Source organism: Urocitellus parryii, chromosome 1 (genome assembly GCF_045843805.1).
Source record: "Urocitellus parryii isolate mUroPar1 chromosome 1, mUroPar1.hap1, whole genome shotgun sequence".
Taxonomy (NCBI): domain Eukaryota; kingdom Metazoa; phylum Chordata; class Mammalia; order Rodentia; family Sciuridae; genus Urocitellus; species Urocitellus parryii.
Window position 1 is genome coordinate 238,221,817 of NC_135531.1, and position 19,039 is coordinate 238,240,855.

Sequence of the window (19,039 nt, forward strand, 5' to 3'; positions counted from 1 at the left end):
CTAGCAAATGTACTATGCAAAGCATGAGTATTATTTAAAAAAAAACCAAAAAACTTCTGTACTCATCATTTTATTATACAAGTTACTATCAGGTTGCAAAAAATAAGACAAATTACATGAACTAAAGGTGAATTGTCATTGACTTGAGACTTGTGTCATTGCATTAATATTAATACATATTTGATATTTTAAATATATTTAAACCATAAAAAGTGGTTCTAAAAAGATCATTCACATATTTTTATTAGATTTTTCTAAAAAAATGTATTGCAGGGCTGGGGTTGTAGTTCAGTGGAAGAGCACTTGCCTCGCATGCATGAGGCAATGTGTTCAATCCTCAGTGCCACATAAATAAATAAAATAAAGGTATTGTGTCCATCTGCAACTAAAAAAAATATTTAAGAAGAATGTATTGCAAAAATATTTTCATAAATAAATATTTAAAAGTGCATATATACCAGAAAACAAGCAACAAACTCATTTCAATGATAGATGCAAAGAGCCCAGAATGACATAACAGGGAAATTTTCTTTTAAATCCATCAAATGCATTTATAGTTAAATAGTCATGGTTACCTTCTGCTTGTTGAATGGGGTCCTGCATAATTTTTTGGTAACATTCATACTGAGCTGTCATGATTTTATTTCTAGTAACCCCCAACTGAATTGAGTCATCAGAGAGTTCTTCTTCAATGTCTGCTGTGACAAGAATCTAAGGAATTAAAACAACAACAATGTCAAAATTGTGAAAATATTTTTGTAGTATATAAAAGAGCAAGTACAGTGATGTTCTGAATGATAAACAGCCTCTCTGGGAGGAAACCCCCAATTTTTAGTGTTAGTCACTTTCCTTGGAATTTATATTTCTACCATGTCCAGTTTCAAACAATCAAGATGGCACCAATGGCAGAGCTGGGAGGCAGAGTTGGCCTTGCAGAGCCTGTGGTAGCTGACTGCAGGACAGCCTAAACATGTGTTCTGAAATATACACAGAGCTATATTCAAAATCCCTCCAATTTTACCTGTTCTGTGAATGCCGGCAAGATATATTCCCCCTATCTCCCAAACCTCAGCTTCTTATTGTAAGAGAGGATAAAGAGCATCAATTTAATAGGACGTACCTAGCACATGGAATATATACAATATTTGTTGCTAGTTGTTATATTTTTCACAATCAAACTATTGGAAAGTTAATTTATAATATTGGTAAATAGAGTTTTTAACTGAATATACATCAGTAAAAGACTTGAACTATATATATATATATATATATATATATATATATATATATACATATGTCTATATATACATATATATATATTATATATAGACATATATATATTTTTCCAATTTAGTAGAACTTTATTTAAAGAGACACTAAAAATAGTAAAATCTAGCAAAGTGGAAATGATAATATTCTCTCACTGGGTGGCATCATTCAAGTTTCACCATCACCTGGCCACTGTTTCTCATTCACTCTTTTACTCTTTTTAAAATTTGTTGAGTTGTCTTACTTTAATTGTTGTTAATAAAACTGCTATAATATGCACAGTTTTGCTATAGAAGCAACAAACGGAAATTCAGAACAGCAAGCCAATACACTTAGAAGTTCCACATAATTTTATTTTTGCAATGCTGTGGATCAAATCCAGAGTCTCACAAATAATAGACATTATACTAGACTGGTCTAATATATTGGAAGACTACAGCTCTACCACTGAGCTATATTCCCAGCTGGAGACAATATTTTTAAAAGCCACAGAACTCATTCTTCTCAAGAAGTCTGTAGAAATTGCATAGATCGATATCATTTTTATTCCTTCTTGAAATAAAAATCAGGCTTATACTGTCTGTGGTCAAATTATAAAGAAAAGGTCACAATGCCCTAAATTACAATAATCAGATCAGTACTCTGTTACAGAATTGCCTGCAGATCACCAGTGTTGGCCTGTGTAGCTCACTGGCAAGCTCAATGGAAGGTGTGAGCTGAGGAAACAGGCGTCCTTTTTCTTGAATTCTAGTAAGATAACATCTGAGAAGTGCAGAATTTAGAAAGCTCCTAGACTTGAGAGTGTTTTGAAATGTAAATGCTTTTTTCCTCATTGAGATTTTCTATATTTTTCTTGAGTTACTTTAAGTCTTTGTAAGGTTTGCTTGGAAACACTACAGAAAATTCTTTGTTGGCACATAGTTAGATGAGATTATGTATCTTGATTTTTCATACATACAAAGGGAAAAGAGCTGAGTCATTGTTTTAATTTGAGGCAGAGAAAAATATATATAAAACATTTCTATAAATGAAAAAAAATATGAAGTCTACGGGTCTTTTAGGAGAGCAATTGATTTTTTGTCATCTTTTGTATACCGCCACCTCTGACCCCACATCCTCAGCACATGTATTGAAAGGTACACAAGAGTATGCACACACATACACATGCACACAAACACAACCTGCCTCAAATAGCACTGATGATTGCTAATTTGAGTGAATGGAAGAGGAAACTAAAATACAATGCATGGTTCTGAATTATTTCAATCATTATTTCAATCAATTGGTAGAATGAAGAGAAATCAATGAACTGGAATATGCTTTTTAAAAGTTCTAACTCAGAATCCACAAATCTGACTAAAAATAATTCATCTGCTATGCACAACCTTACTGTATACAACCATTCCATTTTTCCCCCCTGGTATTTTACACATTTGTAACATTGGTCTTCCAAACTCTTCCTCTTTGCCTCAGGGCTGAATCATTCTTTATCTGTCATTAAGACTAGAAGAACACATGGAAAGGGAAGAAATAATTGCTCTACTGATTGGGTGGAAAATGAAAATAATTTATGCATCAAATAATAACTTTAATTTCACTATTGAACTTTGTTAATTATAAATATGTTAGAAGTAAAATAGATCAATCAGAGGAACTTGTACTTACCATAAAACAAGGCAAGAAAAGCAGAAAATACAGGACACACTTTTTCTCCATTATCAGAGTCCAGAAGCAATATGCTATGTAATATAAATCAAACTACAAATAGACAATTAAAGAAACAAAATTCATCAATATTTATTAAATAAACATAGAGGGTTCTCAAAAGAAGATTTACTTTATAGCTGTGCAGTAATTTTACTTTGATTTGATTAATAGTTTTGTGTATTACAAATGTTTAAGAATATCATGATTTAAAGTACTAAGAAGCTTAATTAAATACATTTTATCTTAATTTAAAAAACTTACAATCAGGAAAGCTTCTTACATATATATTTTTGAGTGATTAAAAGATCTTGCTTTCTTTGTTTTGACCAAATTGGAATAAAATTAGTGAACTATCAAAATACAGAATTTCAAGTGAACGCATAACATAAATTTTGATAGCACATTTTATTTTAAAGTTTACCTTTATTTTCTATGAACATTGGTCTAATTTATAATTTACTGACTTTATTCATCTAAGGATGAAATTTGTTTTTGAGAATCAACATCCATATGTCATTAAAATATCTTCATAGTTAGTAGCAATTATTCTTCATTATAGAAAACTGATTCTTTTTAAATCAGAAAATAGAAGTTTTCCTAAGTCATCTACATTATTGAAATAAGATTACAGTATATGGACAATATCAAATGAAAGTATTTGTAATGGTAGGGACAATTATGAGCTAATGAAAAATGACCTTTCAAATACCACCCACTAGCTTACTTCTCATGAGACAGACATTGCTGGGGTATGGTTCCCAATGTTTACTCTTCACAAGATCCAGGAGCAACATACTAGTTTTTTTTTTTTTTTTATGAAACATGAATTGTCATGGTATAGCCATGGACTACACTATTCCTTTAACCAAATATGTAAAACTATTTTCAAAATTGACAAAATTTCCTTAGTAGAAATTTGACATTCAAGTATCAGCTTAGATTTAATTCTGTTAAGAAACTTGTCATGAATTTTATTACAAAGCTAAAATCAAAATAAGAAATTTAAAAACCTTTTCCATGTGGTCATGTTTTATTATTTGTATCACATGCTGTGTGTGTACAATGTTAATTACAACATATAACCTATGCCATTAGTCACCCACCAAGACTCACCTGAAGCAGCTTTTCTTGTTAATTGTAGCAATTTCCAAATATTTTGTACTCTTCTATCAGCTATCCTTAGTTTTTATTATTAGGTTATCTAAAAAAATAACCAAAAAATCAGGCAACATTTTATTAATCTCAAATATTTAAAAAGAGTGAAATAATATATGAAAAACTATAAACCAAAGTTTATGCAATCCAATAATTGATGAGTTGTTGTTTTAGTTTTTATTACATTTTACCATGAGAAAAATCTAATTTCCCAATACTTACATACACAGTTGTCTCCAGATTCAAATCACATTTTCTCTTGAATCGTATTCTTGAAGACTTTCTTAAATCCAAGGGTCATGACCTAAAATATTGATTAATTTTATAATAATTTACTAGTATGTTAATGAGCCAAATTTATTCCTTGATAAATCAAATACTTCAAAGTGAATACTACTAAAATGATATTGTGTTAACCTGTTCCAATTTCTAAAAATGTTTTAATAATATATTTGAATTACTATAAAATAACATGTTCACTTCAAGTAATTTATATTTCAGTATGAATTATAGATATATAATAAAAATCCATGGATCTATAAATGTACATATTTCTATAGGTAAATGATTTTAAGCCTGGTTATGCTCTTTTCACACAAAAAATTATCAAATTTTAGCATTTACATTTTTTTCCTTTTTCATAGAATTACTAAAATATTTTCCTCAGGAATTTGTAACTTAGGAAAATGTATCTATATTAATTGTGTTTATATACATTTTTCAATGATCCTACATAATATTGTCTTTAAAAATAAGTTTTGTTATATAATTTTCTTAGTAGAGTTTTAATTATCACTCCATATTAACAAAAATGCTAAAGAAAGGAGGATTTTTTTTATTTTGGTTTTTGCATACTTTTTATTAAAGAGAGTTGAAGGTAGTTAGAATTAGTATTACTCCTAACATTCTCAGCATGTCAGTGATAACATATTAGGACTTTTTATAAAAGAATTATAAATTAAAGCTATTTAAAATCCTTGATTAAATTCCACTCTTAAATGTGGGTTTTCAGCTGGAACTAAGGAATCATATTGAACACCTCAATTTTATGATCATTAAAACTTGAATTCTGTCATGACATCTTGGCAGCTTCTGACTTATGGTCTATTTTCAGCTATGTTCTATTTCTCTTGCAATATAACCAAATAATCTGAGAAGTTATCCATCATTATTTGCTAGATTAACATAAAAATATACTTTATATGTTCTGTATTCAAAATTTATTTCTCTTATATATCTATTTACAGATATATTTTATTTTAAACTGATTATTTTAAAACGTGTGACATTCTTTATAATTATTCATTTTAAAACTATAAGTTATTCCATATAAAAGCACGTGTATTTAAATATTATATTAAAATATAAATATTATTTAAATATTAAATAAGACAAACAAATATTACTATTTGGAAATCATGTTTTACAAATCAGAACTAAATTACCTTTAATTTGTACATGGGCTCAAAAAAATTAAAGGAGAAAATATTTAAAAATTAATTTGGAAGTCTCCCAAACCCAACATATTTCAGAAAATTTTATCCATATTTGAGAGAATTGTTGTTGCCTACCTATTAGATTTTAAAATCAGTGTTCCAAAATATCTTAGTGAAATATGTCTTGGTCACTTGTCAGCCTGGCTCTAATACTTGAAAAGGAAGTTATCAACTCACAATGTATATATTATACAAATGGTTTAATATATATATAGCTTTCTTTCTTCACCCTGTTCCCTAATAATCTGGAATAGGTGCTGCTAGGAGCAAGGTTGTATTTTGTACTGTGTGCTGCATTTCTTATCAACAGGGCATATCTATAGCCTGGGGTTTATCAATTGTAGAACAGCAAATTTGGGTGATATTCATTCACACAGAGAGTGAACACCTGTATTCTCCAGGAGATTCATCAACATCCAATTCCCTAGGTGATGCTATCCTATTCTCTCAACTCATCTATTCTAAAAAGGATCTATCAAAGTTTCCCTTCTAGCAGACACCCGTAGTGAGTGAGTGGTCATTAAGAAGGAATCTCCCCTTTCACCAAGGGCTCTCTAGGCCAATTTTGTGTGGATCACGACTGGGCATGTGGATGATGCCACTGCAAATTAGCTAAAATTCAAATCAGTCTGAATCTCACGTTAGTAGAAATAATGCCAAGATTATCCTCAGAAGTATGTTTAATTGTTTTCCTAGGTTTAAGTCATTGGTTCTTTTCATAATTCCGCTAAATGGTTCATTCTGTAAATGGTCCTCTCTTCTACTTTAGCTTATTGCAAACTTATCTTTGCTAGAATACATTTGATGTTAACTAACTAAAGCTGATAAACAAATGGTTCTCAATCACTTTTCACTTTCAGATGTTAAATTATTTACTGCAATTTAACTGCTTGTTACCACATGATATCTAGTAGTTTTCATTTAATTTTTGGAAGAAGCCAAGTGAATAATGAAAAGAAGTCATTAAGTGATTTAGTCTGCTGGTAGACTTTTCCAAGGGGACTAACATTTACTTAGTATGAAAAGAACTTTTCAGACCTGAGGAAATTCTAATTTATACTCCTACATGAAATTGTAATCATAGTGGTACTAGGAGTAATTACTTTTTATCACGCTAGCACTAGTCTCATTGATCCTGTAAGTTTTATTTTTTAATTTTCCCTTCCCAAATTTAATAAGTGAAAGAGTTGGTTCTACTGAAAAACATGAGATCGGTTTGTTTATTGTATAAACAGAATAATACATATATATTATTATTTGTAAACATGCTCTATATTTCCCCAAAATCTTCAACATTAACATTTAAAAAAATATTTATTTCATCACAAAAACAACTTTGAGAAATGAAAAATATCTCAAAAATGAAATAACTTTTGAACTAAACTGCCTAGGACTGGGGATGTAGCTCAGTAGTAGCATGCTCATTAACATGCACAAGGCCCATCCCTAGCAGAGGGAAGGAGGGGGAAATGAGAGAATGGGTTGATATAGAGCTGCCTAGGAACTTTTTTAAATTTACCATTTCTTCAAACTACCATGATTCAATCTACTAAGCTATTTTTTTTCATGGATTTACTTTTTAAATTCAGAAGTTTTAAGAGGGTAATCATTCTTAGCTTACTATAGTGTATGTTTTATGTTTTATTCTACACAAATGTTTTATTCTACACAAAAACAGTTGATGTGATACTAATTTATCAGAAGACAAAAACATAAATTTTGTACATGCATAACAAAATATACTTTTAATTATTTTTCTTGATAATAATTCTTATCTTTAGTTGCTACCTAATCCTCATATTTAAAAGTATGTCCACTCTAAGATTAAGAGAAAGAAAAGGTTCATCTTCCATTCTTCCATTTCTGAAATGTCATAGATTTTTATAGGCCTGAAGCCATATTCTTTTTTTCACATATTTATCCATTTACCATAAACTTAGCCAACAGAAGCATTTCCCACACATATCTAGTTTACCATAGTAGCCTGAATTTTTGTGTAAGCAAAGATGAGCATGCCTTCCCTTACTTATGGCTTATTATACAAGCTGCAATTCTCCCGAATCAAAAGAAAGGCTAAACAGTCTTTTCTGATCTCAGTAATCCACACCTGCATTGCAAATGGAAATTTCTTCTTTCTACACAATCTATCATAGATTGTATCTCTGAAGAAAAAAAAAAAAGTCAGGGTGCAGAAACCTGGTTACCTTTCATTTTCTTCTCAATGTTTATTTTTGGCAAAACCTCATTCTTTGTAATAGAATTATTATTGCAAGTTACTAACTGACTTTACTTTTAATAAAGTCTGAAAAATAAATGCCAGTCTAGGGTTTTAATGCTTCAGTCAAACACCGCCTGCAGCGCTGCTCACACTTTCAACAAAAGCAAAATAAAAAGAGGCTTCTCTTTTTAAAGATCTGTTACTGATAGAAACAAAACAAAACCAAAAAAATAAAACTATATTTCTTTTGTTTTATGTTATTTGAGACATATTATTTTAGGCTAAATGATTGTTCCTCAAAATGTGAATTCATGGGTCACTTGAATCATAATCACCACCAAAACTTGCTGAAAAATGTTAGAATGGCCAGACCCAAACCTCTCTGAATTAGAATATTTAGGAGAAAAACTTAGGAGTCCACATTTTTACTATGTTTCCAAGGAAATTCTTGGCCTGTCAGATTTGAAACCCATAACATGAATGCATCATCCTCACTGGGTCATGCTGAAACCTGAATGTACTTATAATTATTTGTCAATAGGGACTGGCCAGATCATATTTAAAAGGAATATCTAGTAAGAATCCAGCAAAGTATTCTGCAATGCTCCCAGGCATGACTACTATCCTAGAACTCCCAGAGCAAGTTATTTAAATATATATTTGAAAACATAATCCCATAATTATTCATTTGTGTGCCTGTTTTGTCATTAGATTGTGTACATAGTAAGAATAGGGAAGACATCATAGTCATCTCTGTGACTCCAAATCCTAGCAGAGTGACTGCAGAAAGAGGGCATGGAGAAAGTATTTTTGAGTGGATTACTTATCAAGTGAATTTAATCAAATTGTAGAAACCTGATGTTTATAGGTATTCTTAATTCTCCCAATCATATTATAGTTTTCTGAGTCATTAAAAAAAAACATGCAGCAGATGCAGCAAAATGAGAAAAAGCAGAAAATCTTTGAAAATTTTAAAAACTTTGGTAACGTGAGAAAGCATGGATCCATTGTTCATGGTTCTGTGATATAGGAGTGCACTTGCAAAGACCCATAGAGTCCTACAGGGCCTCTAACCTGACAGTCAGCAAGGAAATGGGGACCTCAGTACTACAATCACAAGAACTGAATTCTGCCAACAACCTGAATGAATCTTCAGATAGAATTTCCCCCAGAACTTCCAAAGAGAAGACAGCTCTGCCAATATTTTGATGTGGTCCTTGCTTGCTACACTTGAAACACCTAAAACTTCTAATCTACAGAACTGTGAGATAATTAGTGTTTGTTATTTCCAACTATGAAATTCATGTTAATTTGTTGTACCTGGAAGAAAAATGAATACAAATCATGACTTGATCAAAGTTATATCTTCTCATCAAATTTAAGAGGTATCTTTATGCTTCCCAACTAACCAGTAATTCCTCTGACCTTTATATTATATTCAGCACAGTGTAAGACAATCACACAAACTAGCAGTGATTTTTCCAGGTTGAGTATTTTGATAAAATCAACTTGACTTTATTCTGCTTCATTTACTTCATGAGAAAATGACAATTGAACTTGATCTTTAATAGGGCTCCTTCTTTCTATTGATACTTGTTAGATGATGTACACTAAAATCAAAGAAACAGCTTCAAATTCCAGGTCTTTTAATACTTAGACTATCTAAGCTGACTTCATAACCTGAAAATAGGTGTACAAGTACTGGCTATTTTAGAAATTTGATATGACTTATAAAAGAGATAAAGTCAATTAATATCTGGCTCAGTCAATGTTGCCTATGATTTTTGTTATAACTCATCTTCTTGAATTATTTTACATATTTAATTACCTGAAAGATATATAAAGAATTTCTCTCCTAATAACTTGTCTCCTATATAAGAACTTGTCTCCTAATTATTTTACATATTAAATTACCAGATATAAAGAACTTGTCTCAAAACAAGCACTAGCTTATTATTTGTATCACTCTATAATGTATAATCACAATTTCTACTGAATGAAACAGACAAGTCCAACATACAAATATAAGTGATTTGGTCATGGTAACAAAGATGTCTGTGGATGACTCCAAGCTCAGAACTCAGATTCTCTCACCCTTTGCCTTATATTTTACTACTTTGGAGAATGGACACAGTTAAGGTTTAGACAATTAAGGTTTTTAAAAATACTGGAAACATTTTGCTGTACTAATTCAATAAGTCTTACCTATTCATTTTCTCATTTAATTTTGCTGTAGATAGATTTATACTTCTCCCTGCAAAATTTCTTCTTTTAATTCCTTTCCTGACTGATGTGGTCATGTGTAATGGTCTTGTTATTGTTTTGTTTTAAACTTACATTGGTAAATGGCTTGACAACTCAGACTTGCCATTCTGGTAAGATACCCAAACAAAAACTGCATATACTGCTTCAACTTTGAGTGCATGCACTCAAAGTTGAAGCAGTATATGCAGTTTTATATGTTTTATATGTAAAAATACATATAAATACTTTTAAAAATTCAATTAGTCATTCTACACTATTTATTGAGCATGCATTTTCTAATTTTTCAGTGAGATGGAAGTGAAGTCATGTTTATCAGGGTAAAATGTTAATCAAGTTTTCTTTTCTCAATAAAAATATCAAGTTGGAGAGATGGTCTTATGCTGATTTTATTGGCTTAGTTCACTACTTTTAAACTCTGTCCTTAGAATATATTCATAAGTTTTAATAAGGAATGGTTTCACCAACACAAAATTAGTGTTGGAACTCAGTCATTTGATGAACTTTAAACAATAACCCGCCCCCACTCCCCCCACAAGCATTTTGTTTTAGAGAAGACACTTGAATTTAATTCCAGGTATTAAGGTTCCCATGCTAAAAATATTAATATTGGTAGCTTTTTTCAGATAGATATTGAAATTAGCAAGTCAGACAACTTCTTTATGAATATGTTTTCATCTGTAAAATAATTACTAAAGTTGAAAATTACTGAGAAATGAGATAATGTATATGACCTTCTTAAAACTCAGAAAATGCTAGCTATATTGTTGTATCATATTAAAATTTGTAGAAATGTGTGTTAGTCAGCTTCTTTGACTGTGACAAAATACCTGAGATAAATAATGTTAAAAAATTATTTTGGCTTTCATTTTCAAAGATTTTAAATCATTTCACTTAGCAACATGACTTGGATAAATGGCAAAGCTAAATATTACAATAGAAGCATATGGTAGAACAAAGTGGCCAACTTCCCACTATGCCCTCCAAGGACTTATCCCTAATGACCTCATTTCCTTTCAAAGGCCCCACTTGTACCACCTCCCAAAAGCCCCTAAAACTGGCAACTAAGCTTTAAGCATACCACCTTTGGGGGCGTTTAAGACCTAAACCATAACAAAATATATAAATAAGCTTAAACATATTTTGATTTCCTGCCATAATTTCAATAGCATTATAGTGAAAAATTAATGCTTTATTACAAGAAGGTAATCAATTTACATCTGTAGTTTTTTTAATCTTTTGCAGAAATAATATGGTTCTTTTCATTTACATAGTTATAAAACAATCAAATAAAGCAGAAATTAAGTATAGTCCCAAATATGATGTCAATCTACTTAATATTAATGTGTAGTACTTAATACTTAATGTGTAGTACTTAACAGTACTACAAAATCTACTTAATACTTAATGTGTAGTACTTAACAATACTACACATTTCCTAACATTGAGCCTTCATAAAATGAAGCTTTAGCAAAATTTTGAGCATATTATAATAGTGACAGTTTAAAGAATAAAGCATGCTATTAAATTCTATTAAAAATAAGTTCTAAATTCTCCAATATTTGACTGTAATTTAAAATGAACTACAATAGCATTTACTAACACTGTAATGGAACAGCAAAAAGCTCACATTGAGTCCATGCTGACTTGTTATCTAATGAACATTCCAGGTTGGATAGTTGAATAACTATTAAAGAGAGATAATTTTGTGATTAAGTTTGGGATTTCATTTTACACTCTGAAGTACTTACTCATGGGAATAATTTTCCCATTGTGGGCATAATTAGCCATTTTCCGGTGATTTTGGCCACTCTCTTTTTATTTGAAAGAGGCAAGTGTCCAAATATCAGCCCAATTACCTAACGGTGGGAGGGAACTTGAAAAAAAATGCTTTGTACTTGATGGAACACTCTCCCTCCAGGAGATCTAATATGGAAAGAATTAATTGCTCAAAAAACAGAAACAAGATACATCTTTCCAAATCTTTGAACTACAAGTTTACACATATTTCTCTTCCACAAAGTCAAGAGTAAAACTCTAGGAGAAAACCTATTTTCTTCCACCAACAATAATTAAAAAAAAAATAATGTTAATTTAATGTTAATTAAATTTTAAATTATAACTGAAATAAAAACCATACATGTTTATAGGATATTATATGATTTTTTCCTATCTGTATACATTGTGTAATGTTCATATCAGGGTAACATATCTATCTCCTGAAATGTTGATCATTTCTTTTTGGTGAAAACATTCAAAATCTTTTCTTCTAGCTTTTTAAAATATGTATAAAATACACTATCATTATCTAGATTTACCATAATGTGCAACAAAACTCCAGAGCTTTTTGCTTCTATCTAAATATATAACTTAACAGGGATAACTGTTCATTCCAGACAATCAACCTTATACCCTGTCCCCATCACATCTGTTCTCCCAGCCTCTGGTAACCACCATTGTATGAGATCAACATTTTAGTTTCTATGTGTAAATGAGATCATGTAGTACATGTCTTTCTATGCTGGTCTTCTTTCATGTAACATAAGGAACTCCAGAGAAAATATATAACTTTGTTAGAATTTTAATTTAAACCTATGATCTAAGTTTAATTTTAGTCTCTGATCAAAGTTCTTGTTATATGGAGCTTTCCAATCATTTTTAAAACAAAATTTATATAGCACCTATTAGCACATTTTGACATTAAGAAATTAATGACAGGAATTCTTATGGCACATTTATTTTATTCCTTGATAAAATGAATTATTTTCTTATAGAGAATCCATTTCCTCAGGTTCAAGTGAGACTGCCTTCCTGATCATTGAGGTGAGAAGTGAAGAATGTCAGGACTAACACAGTCCTCTGATTTAGGCTGGGTTGGCCATGGACAGGTAGTGCAAGTCACACCATCTGGATTGTCCCTGGGACATTTCCATCAGTGTTATCAAGGATGATTTTCTCTTTCCCCTAGAGTTCAAAGCAAATAGGGCTCATGAGTATTGGGTTATTCATCCTTCTTATTATATGGAAAAAAACTATTCAAAAAATGGAGACAAACAGGAAAACAGGAAAAAATTAGCTGAGATTTGAGGATAAGTAGAAAGTCTTATAACATTATTAGAGCTCTGGAATGTGGCCATATTTGAAGTCAGCTACAATTCTGAAATTCCTCATCAATATAACTGTTAAAATGGATTTTGTAGCCAAAACATTCAGGACTAACATTTTGAGAAGTGCTGGTGTAGTGGAATTATTATGGAGTATGGAATCAGAAGGTTTCATCTTGTATTCCGACTATGATTGAAAAACATGAGTATTCTTGAGTTAATCACTTTGGTTGGTCTCCATTTCCTGACCTGTAAAGTAAGATGACTTCAAATTCCTCCCACCATACCATCAAAATACCTACAGATTGTTTTCTTTTTCACCAAAGCAGAACATCATTATTCAGAACTAAAGGATATCTATGCCCAGCCAATAGGAATTCAGAACCAACTTTTAGATCCATATATATCTATAATGTAATTTTTTCTAAATATGAAATAGACTTTGCAATATATGCTCTCTATTAATCCACAGCTAATGCATGCCTCTGACAAGATATTATTCCCAGCTCAAAGAGTAAATTCCACCCTTAGACAAAAACATGTTTATCACCTTGTTTAAGGCACTACTGCATTTTTAGATATAACATTAAAATCACATGTGACAAAAAATAAACAAACTGGACTACATCAAGATCATAAATTCTTCATACAAATAGTACCAACAAGAAAATGAGTGACTAGGGTATGCTCAATGGTACAGCTCTTATCTAGCATGTGTGAGGCTCTGGGTTCAACCCCCCAAAACAGACAGGCACATATACACACACACACGAATACATTCACACAAAAACAAATTAGAAAGCCACCACCAAAATACAAATGACTTCAATGAAAGTGAAAGAGATAGTCCCATTTTTAAAAATATCTCCACCCTTGGGCATAGGAATGTAGCAAAGTGGTATGGAGCTTGCCAAACATTCAGTAGGGTTTGGTTTTGATCCAGAGGACTGAAAAAAGAATAATTTGCACAATGGGAGAAAATATTTGCTAATCATATATTTGATACAGATTTTTATCTAGAACATACAAAGTACTCTTACTACTCAATAATAAGAAGTTAAACAACACAATTTAAAAGTGGGCAAAAGATTTGACAAATGACCAATAAGCACTTGAAAAAAGGCTCAACAACATTAGTCATCAGGAAAATACAATTCAAAACCACAATAAGATGCTACTTCATCTCCACTAGACAGCTATGATTAAAAAATACAACAATAAGTGTAAGAAAGGATGTGGGGAAACTGTAACCTTCATACATTGTTGGCAGAAATGTAAAACGTTGCAGCAACTTTGGAAAACACTTCAGATGTTTTGCTAAATGTTAAATTTAAAATTATTCTATGACCCAGAAATAGTACCTCTAAAAAATATACTCAAGAAAAAATTAAAACATACCTCCAAACATTTGTACATGAATGTTCCTAGCATTAACTGATCTTAATAGTTGAAAAGTGGGAATAACTCAAATGTCTCAGTTGATGAACAAATAAAGAATATGTGATAAATCCATACACTGGAAATATTATTCAGCAATAAAAGAAAAAAAGTATTAATGCCTGCTGCAGAATGAACATTCTAAAAGCCAGTCAAGAAAACCCAAATACTTTATTGATATATTATATGAAATGTCCAAAGTATGCAAATCTATATAAATGAAGACTATACTAGTAGTTGCCTGGAATTGAGGAAGGATGGCCATGAGTAATTACTAATGGGCACAGGAATTCTTCCTTGGGTGGGGCACTATTCTAAAAATAGATTGTGTGTTAATTGCACAACCCATGAATAGACTAAAACCATTGGACTTTACACTGTGAGTAAACTATGTGTTATTTATATATTTATATATTAAAAAATATATAAATATTTTTTAATATTTATATATTAATAAAGCTGTTTAAAAATCAATAAGTGCAAAAGCGGCATGTATAGCTAAGGAAGAATTAAGGTGATTAGAACATCTACCCCACTCTCCACTCTCCTTTGTTAGAAACAGTTAATATTCATGTTATAAAATAATATCTACTGACCAAAATATTTGCTAAGCTTAAGTTCAGCGTATCATGGATATAAAAGCTGAATTGTCCCTACAATAGATGCATTATTTCATGCTTAACAACAAAAAATAAATGGATTTTATATGTATAAAATTTTATGGATTTGTGAAGAAAAATTTTCCACAAAATTTGTTTTTTTCAGAACCTATTTTTCATTCATGTACAAAATATATTTTCTTTTATAAATAAATTTACATTTTTTTAAAAAAATTACATGTCCTTAAGGCAAACTTGTTAATTATATACTTTAAAAATTTCCCCTAGGCTTACACAGGATCTGTCATTGCTCTTTTTTTTTCTTCTACCAGTGCTTTTATTTTTCACATTTTTAGAGTTTATTTCATTTTCATAATACAGTGAAAAACTGACAATTTATGTGCAAAATGTAGATTTTTCATTACATTTGTGACATTTTAATTGTTATTATAAATAACAATATCAAACATATGAGAAATATTACAAGAAGGAAAAGAGAAATATCAAACTTTGCTTCTTTGTTGGAAATTAACACAGATTAGAAATTTTTCATCCCAATAATTTCTTTTCTGTGGAGTTATTGCAAGATAAAAAAAAAAGTCAAGGAAGAAAAAAAGAGAGAGAGAAGTTACAAAATGGAGAGACAAGAAAGGTAGTAGGGAGGAAGAGAAGGGGAGTGGGTGGTAGGAGGCGGGGGAGAGGGAGAGAAAAGGAAAAGAGCCACATATGGAGGAAGAAAGAAAAAATGTGTTTCTATGGTAAATGCACATTTTATTTAAAAGTAATGCCTCCTATTTTTATTAAAAAGCCTACAAAATGATTGTATTGAAATTTGTTCTTCAACAGTGTGAGGAATATCAAGTCCAGTGGTCAATTTTCAGAATATAGTATTTAACCTTAAATGTAAAATTGGGATGTAGGAAAGGCAGCCAGAGGGCAAATAGAGCAGAAGGGAAAGTGACAATAGCACCATAGCCTGAGGATGTGCAGATCCAAAGTGCAGGCACCTGAATTACCCCTTGACAATCAGGAGGTGGGAGAAGGGGTCCACCTGACCAACAGAGAGAGAAATCTCTCCATTAAGAGTAATTTGGCACATGCCTGCAATCACAGGCAGGAGGATTGTGAAATCAAAGCCAGCCTCAGCATAAAGCAAGGTGCTAAGCAACTCAGTGAGACCCTGTCTCTAAATAAAATATAAAATAGGGCTGGGGATGTGGCTCAGTGTTTGAGTGCCCTTGAGTTCAATCCCCAGTACCAAAAAAAAAAAGAAAGAAAGAAAGAGTACCTAAGGTAAAGAAGTAGAGCTTCTGTGTATACATGTCAGAGTGCATTCGCCCCAAGAAAATTTTCCGACCACAAGAGAAACAAAGGGAGATGGGAACAACTGAAGGTATGTATATATATATATATATATATATATATATATATATATATATATATATATATATATATATATATATATATATATATATATATTTAACCCATTATGAGATGGTAAAAGCTAGGTGACATTCGGGAAGAGTGTAAATCCCATAGTATTCTACTAATGAGGAACCGTGGGGGAGGAACATTATACTCGAGGGGATAAAAAGCTTGTTATACCCAATATGGGTGTGCCTGCTCCCCTTGACACTGGGTCTTACAGGACACCCAACATTGCAAGACCATTAGAAAAGCAAAGCCTGGCTTTTTGCTGTACCTTGTGTCTCTTAGTCCATTCTTTGGTTTTGAATAGGTGAACGTGTTTCTCACAATAGTGTCTCATTTTTTACATCTATTAAACAGAATACTTTATTAGTATTTTAAAATATACTCATGAATTCATTCATTTATCAAAACATATACACACACATATATATGTGTGTATATATGTGTAAACATAAACACATATACGCATGTGTAAATATATCCCAATATGTTCCAAAGGTTAGTTAATAATGGGGTTCCAGAAACCCTATGATTTCTGCTCTCAGTTAAAACATAGCAGGAGGACAAATAGGTACCCCTATGAGTAATAAAGTGCTACATATTGTCAATAAATATTTTTAGTGTCAAATTGATCATATGAAATTATATATTTTATGTGGGTTAAGTACAGGAGTGAATGTGGGACGGCGATGAGAAAGAGGGAGAGAGAGAGAGATGAGTGTGTGAGAAAGATCTTTATAGAGAAAATGACATTCATTATGTGGAGTTTGGAAGTACCAGGTGTTTGAGAGTTTCAGGATGAGACTTCCCAGGAAGATGGGAGCTATTTAATGATGAAATTTTATTTCATAAAGAAGAGTTTTGGTTTAATGCTCTAGTATAGAAATTTTTATTTGAATGCCTGCTCTGACTTACTGGTAGCGGCATCTAGAACTGTGGTGCTGTGCGGGTTAAAGTTGGTGTGGATACAGTAAGAAAGAGTCTCTGATTCAATGATGTCTGCCAAATGCAACAAATGGAGAAGGGATGACATGTATCTTATAGCTTCTATAAACTATCGCAAATGATGAACAAGATATTATATATACGTATAGGATATTATATATCTACAATAGAGCAACTTAATAAGATTTTCTTTTTAATAACAAAGGGGGATTAATTCAAAGTTAGAGGTAAGGACTGTTGAGGAGAGACAGATTAAAAGTCTTCTTCAAGTAATTGGAAGTATGTAAGGGAAAGAAATAATCACGAGAACTAGAACTAGGACTAGCAATGGAAATGGAAAGTTCTAGGGACGGAATATTTGTGTCCCCCCACCTCATTTATATGGCAAAGCCCTAATACTAACTGAATGTTTGTGTCCTCCCCGTTTACATATGAAAGCTGTAAGACTTAATATGTTGGTATTTGGAGATAGAGCCTTTGGAAGGTAATTAGTTTAGAAGAAGACATGAGGGTGGAACAACCATGATAGGATTAGTGACCTTAAAAAAGAGAAAAAGACATGGAGGATTTACCCTGAAAGAATGTCCTTACCAAGAACCCAGCCATGCTGTCACCCTAAATCTCAGATTGGTCGCCTCTAGAACTTCATTGTTAGTCTATGATAATTTCTTTTAGCAGCACAAACTAAGACAAAAAAGCAGATTTCAAAGGCAGAACTATTAAAATGTTTTTACTTACAAGAACATGAGAACTTGGTAACTGTAAGAAACTTAAAGAGGTTCTTAACTCTATCATGATGTATATCTGGGTGGAGTCTAATCACTAATATGGCAGAAGAAAGAGGTGGTGGGTAATACCTGAGTGCAATTCAGACAGCCTGAAGAAAAACTATACAGGAATGTTTGTCTGCAAAGTTCTAGAGATCAGCAAAGGGGTACCCTGACACGGGAAGTTCATGCTCATAACCTTATACTAGAATATTAAAGAAAGTTGACATTTTGCCCACAAAGATCTGTTAATGTTGAGCAGGGAGAAAAATGTATATGTGAATTAAATTATAGCACATTTCAAAACATTTGTGTTTAAAAATTCAAAGAGTAAGTGTATGTTGAGCATACAGAGAGTAGAGCTTTCTAGGGATGAAGAACTAGGAATACAAAGGCATGGATGGATTCAAGAACAAGCGAGGCTGTGTGGAAGGTAATGGTATCAGTCCTTGAGGAACCTGAGATTCTTTGGGGAATTAAGGAATAGGAACCTGGGTGTGTAAATTGAGACATTTGCTAGACACTGTCCCGTGACGTATTCTATGAACTCCTGTAATGAAGCACAGACCAAACACAACATATTTTTAATTATTTACTCCTGTGACTAAGTCTGGGTTGTAATGTAAAAATAGATTTTCCAGTGCAAAAG

The 19,039-nt window shown here is 31.6% G+C and overlaps 1 protein-coding gene across 2 annotated transcripts in view; it reads right to left on the minus strand.

Moving 5' to 3' along the window:
* Calcrl (calcitonin receptor like receptor) overlaps positions 1–19,039 on the minus strand; it is a 101,336-nt gene that overhangs the window by 38,861 nt on the left and 43,436 nt on the right. For both annotated transcript variants that reach the window (XM_026389065.2, XM_026389064.2), the window contains 4 exons: positions 4,354–4,435; positions 4,090–4,177; positions 2,935–3,027; positions 576–711 (listed from right to left, as the gene is read on the minus strand). In XM_026389065.2, the coding sequence (XP_026244850.2) occupies positions 576–711; positions 2,935–2,985 (187 nt within the window). In that variant the 5' untranslated portion in view covers positions 2,986–3,027; positions 4,090–4,177; positions 4,354–4,435. The remainder of the gene's footprint in view (positions 1–575; positions 712–2,934; positions 3,028–4,089; positions 4,178–4,353; positions 4,436–19,039) is intronic.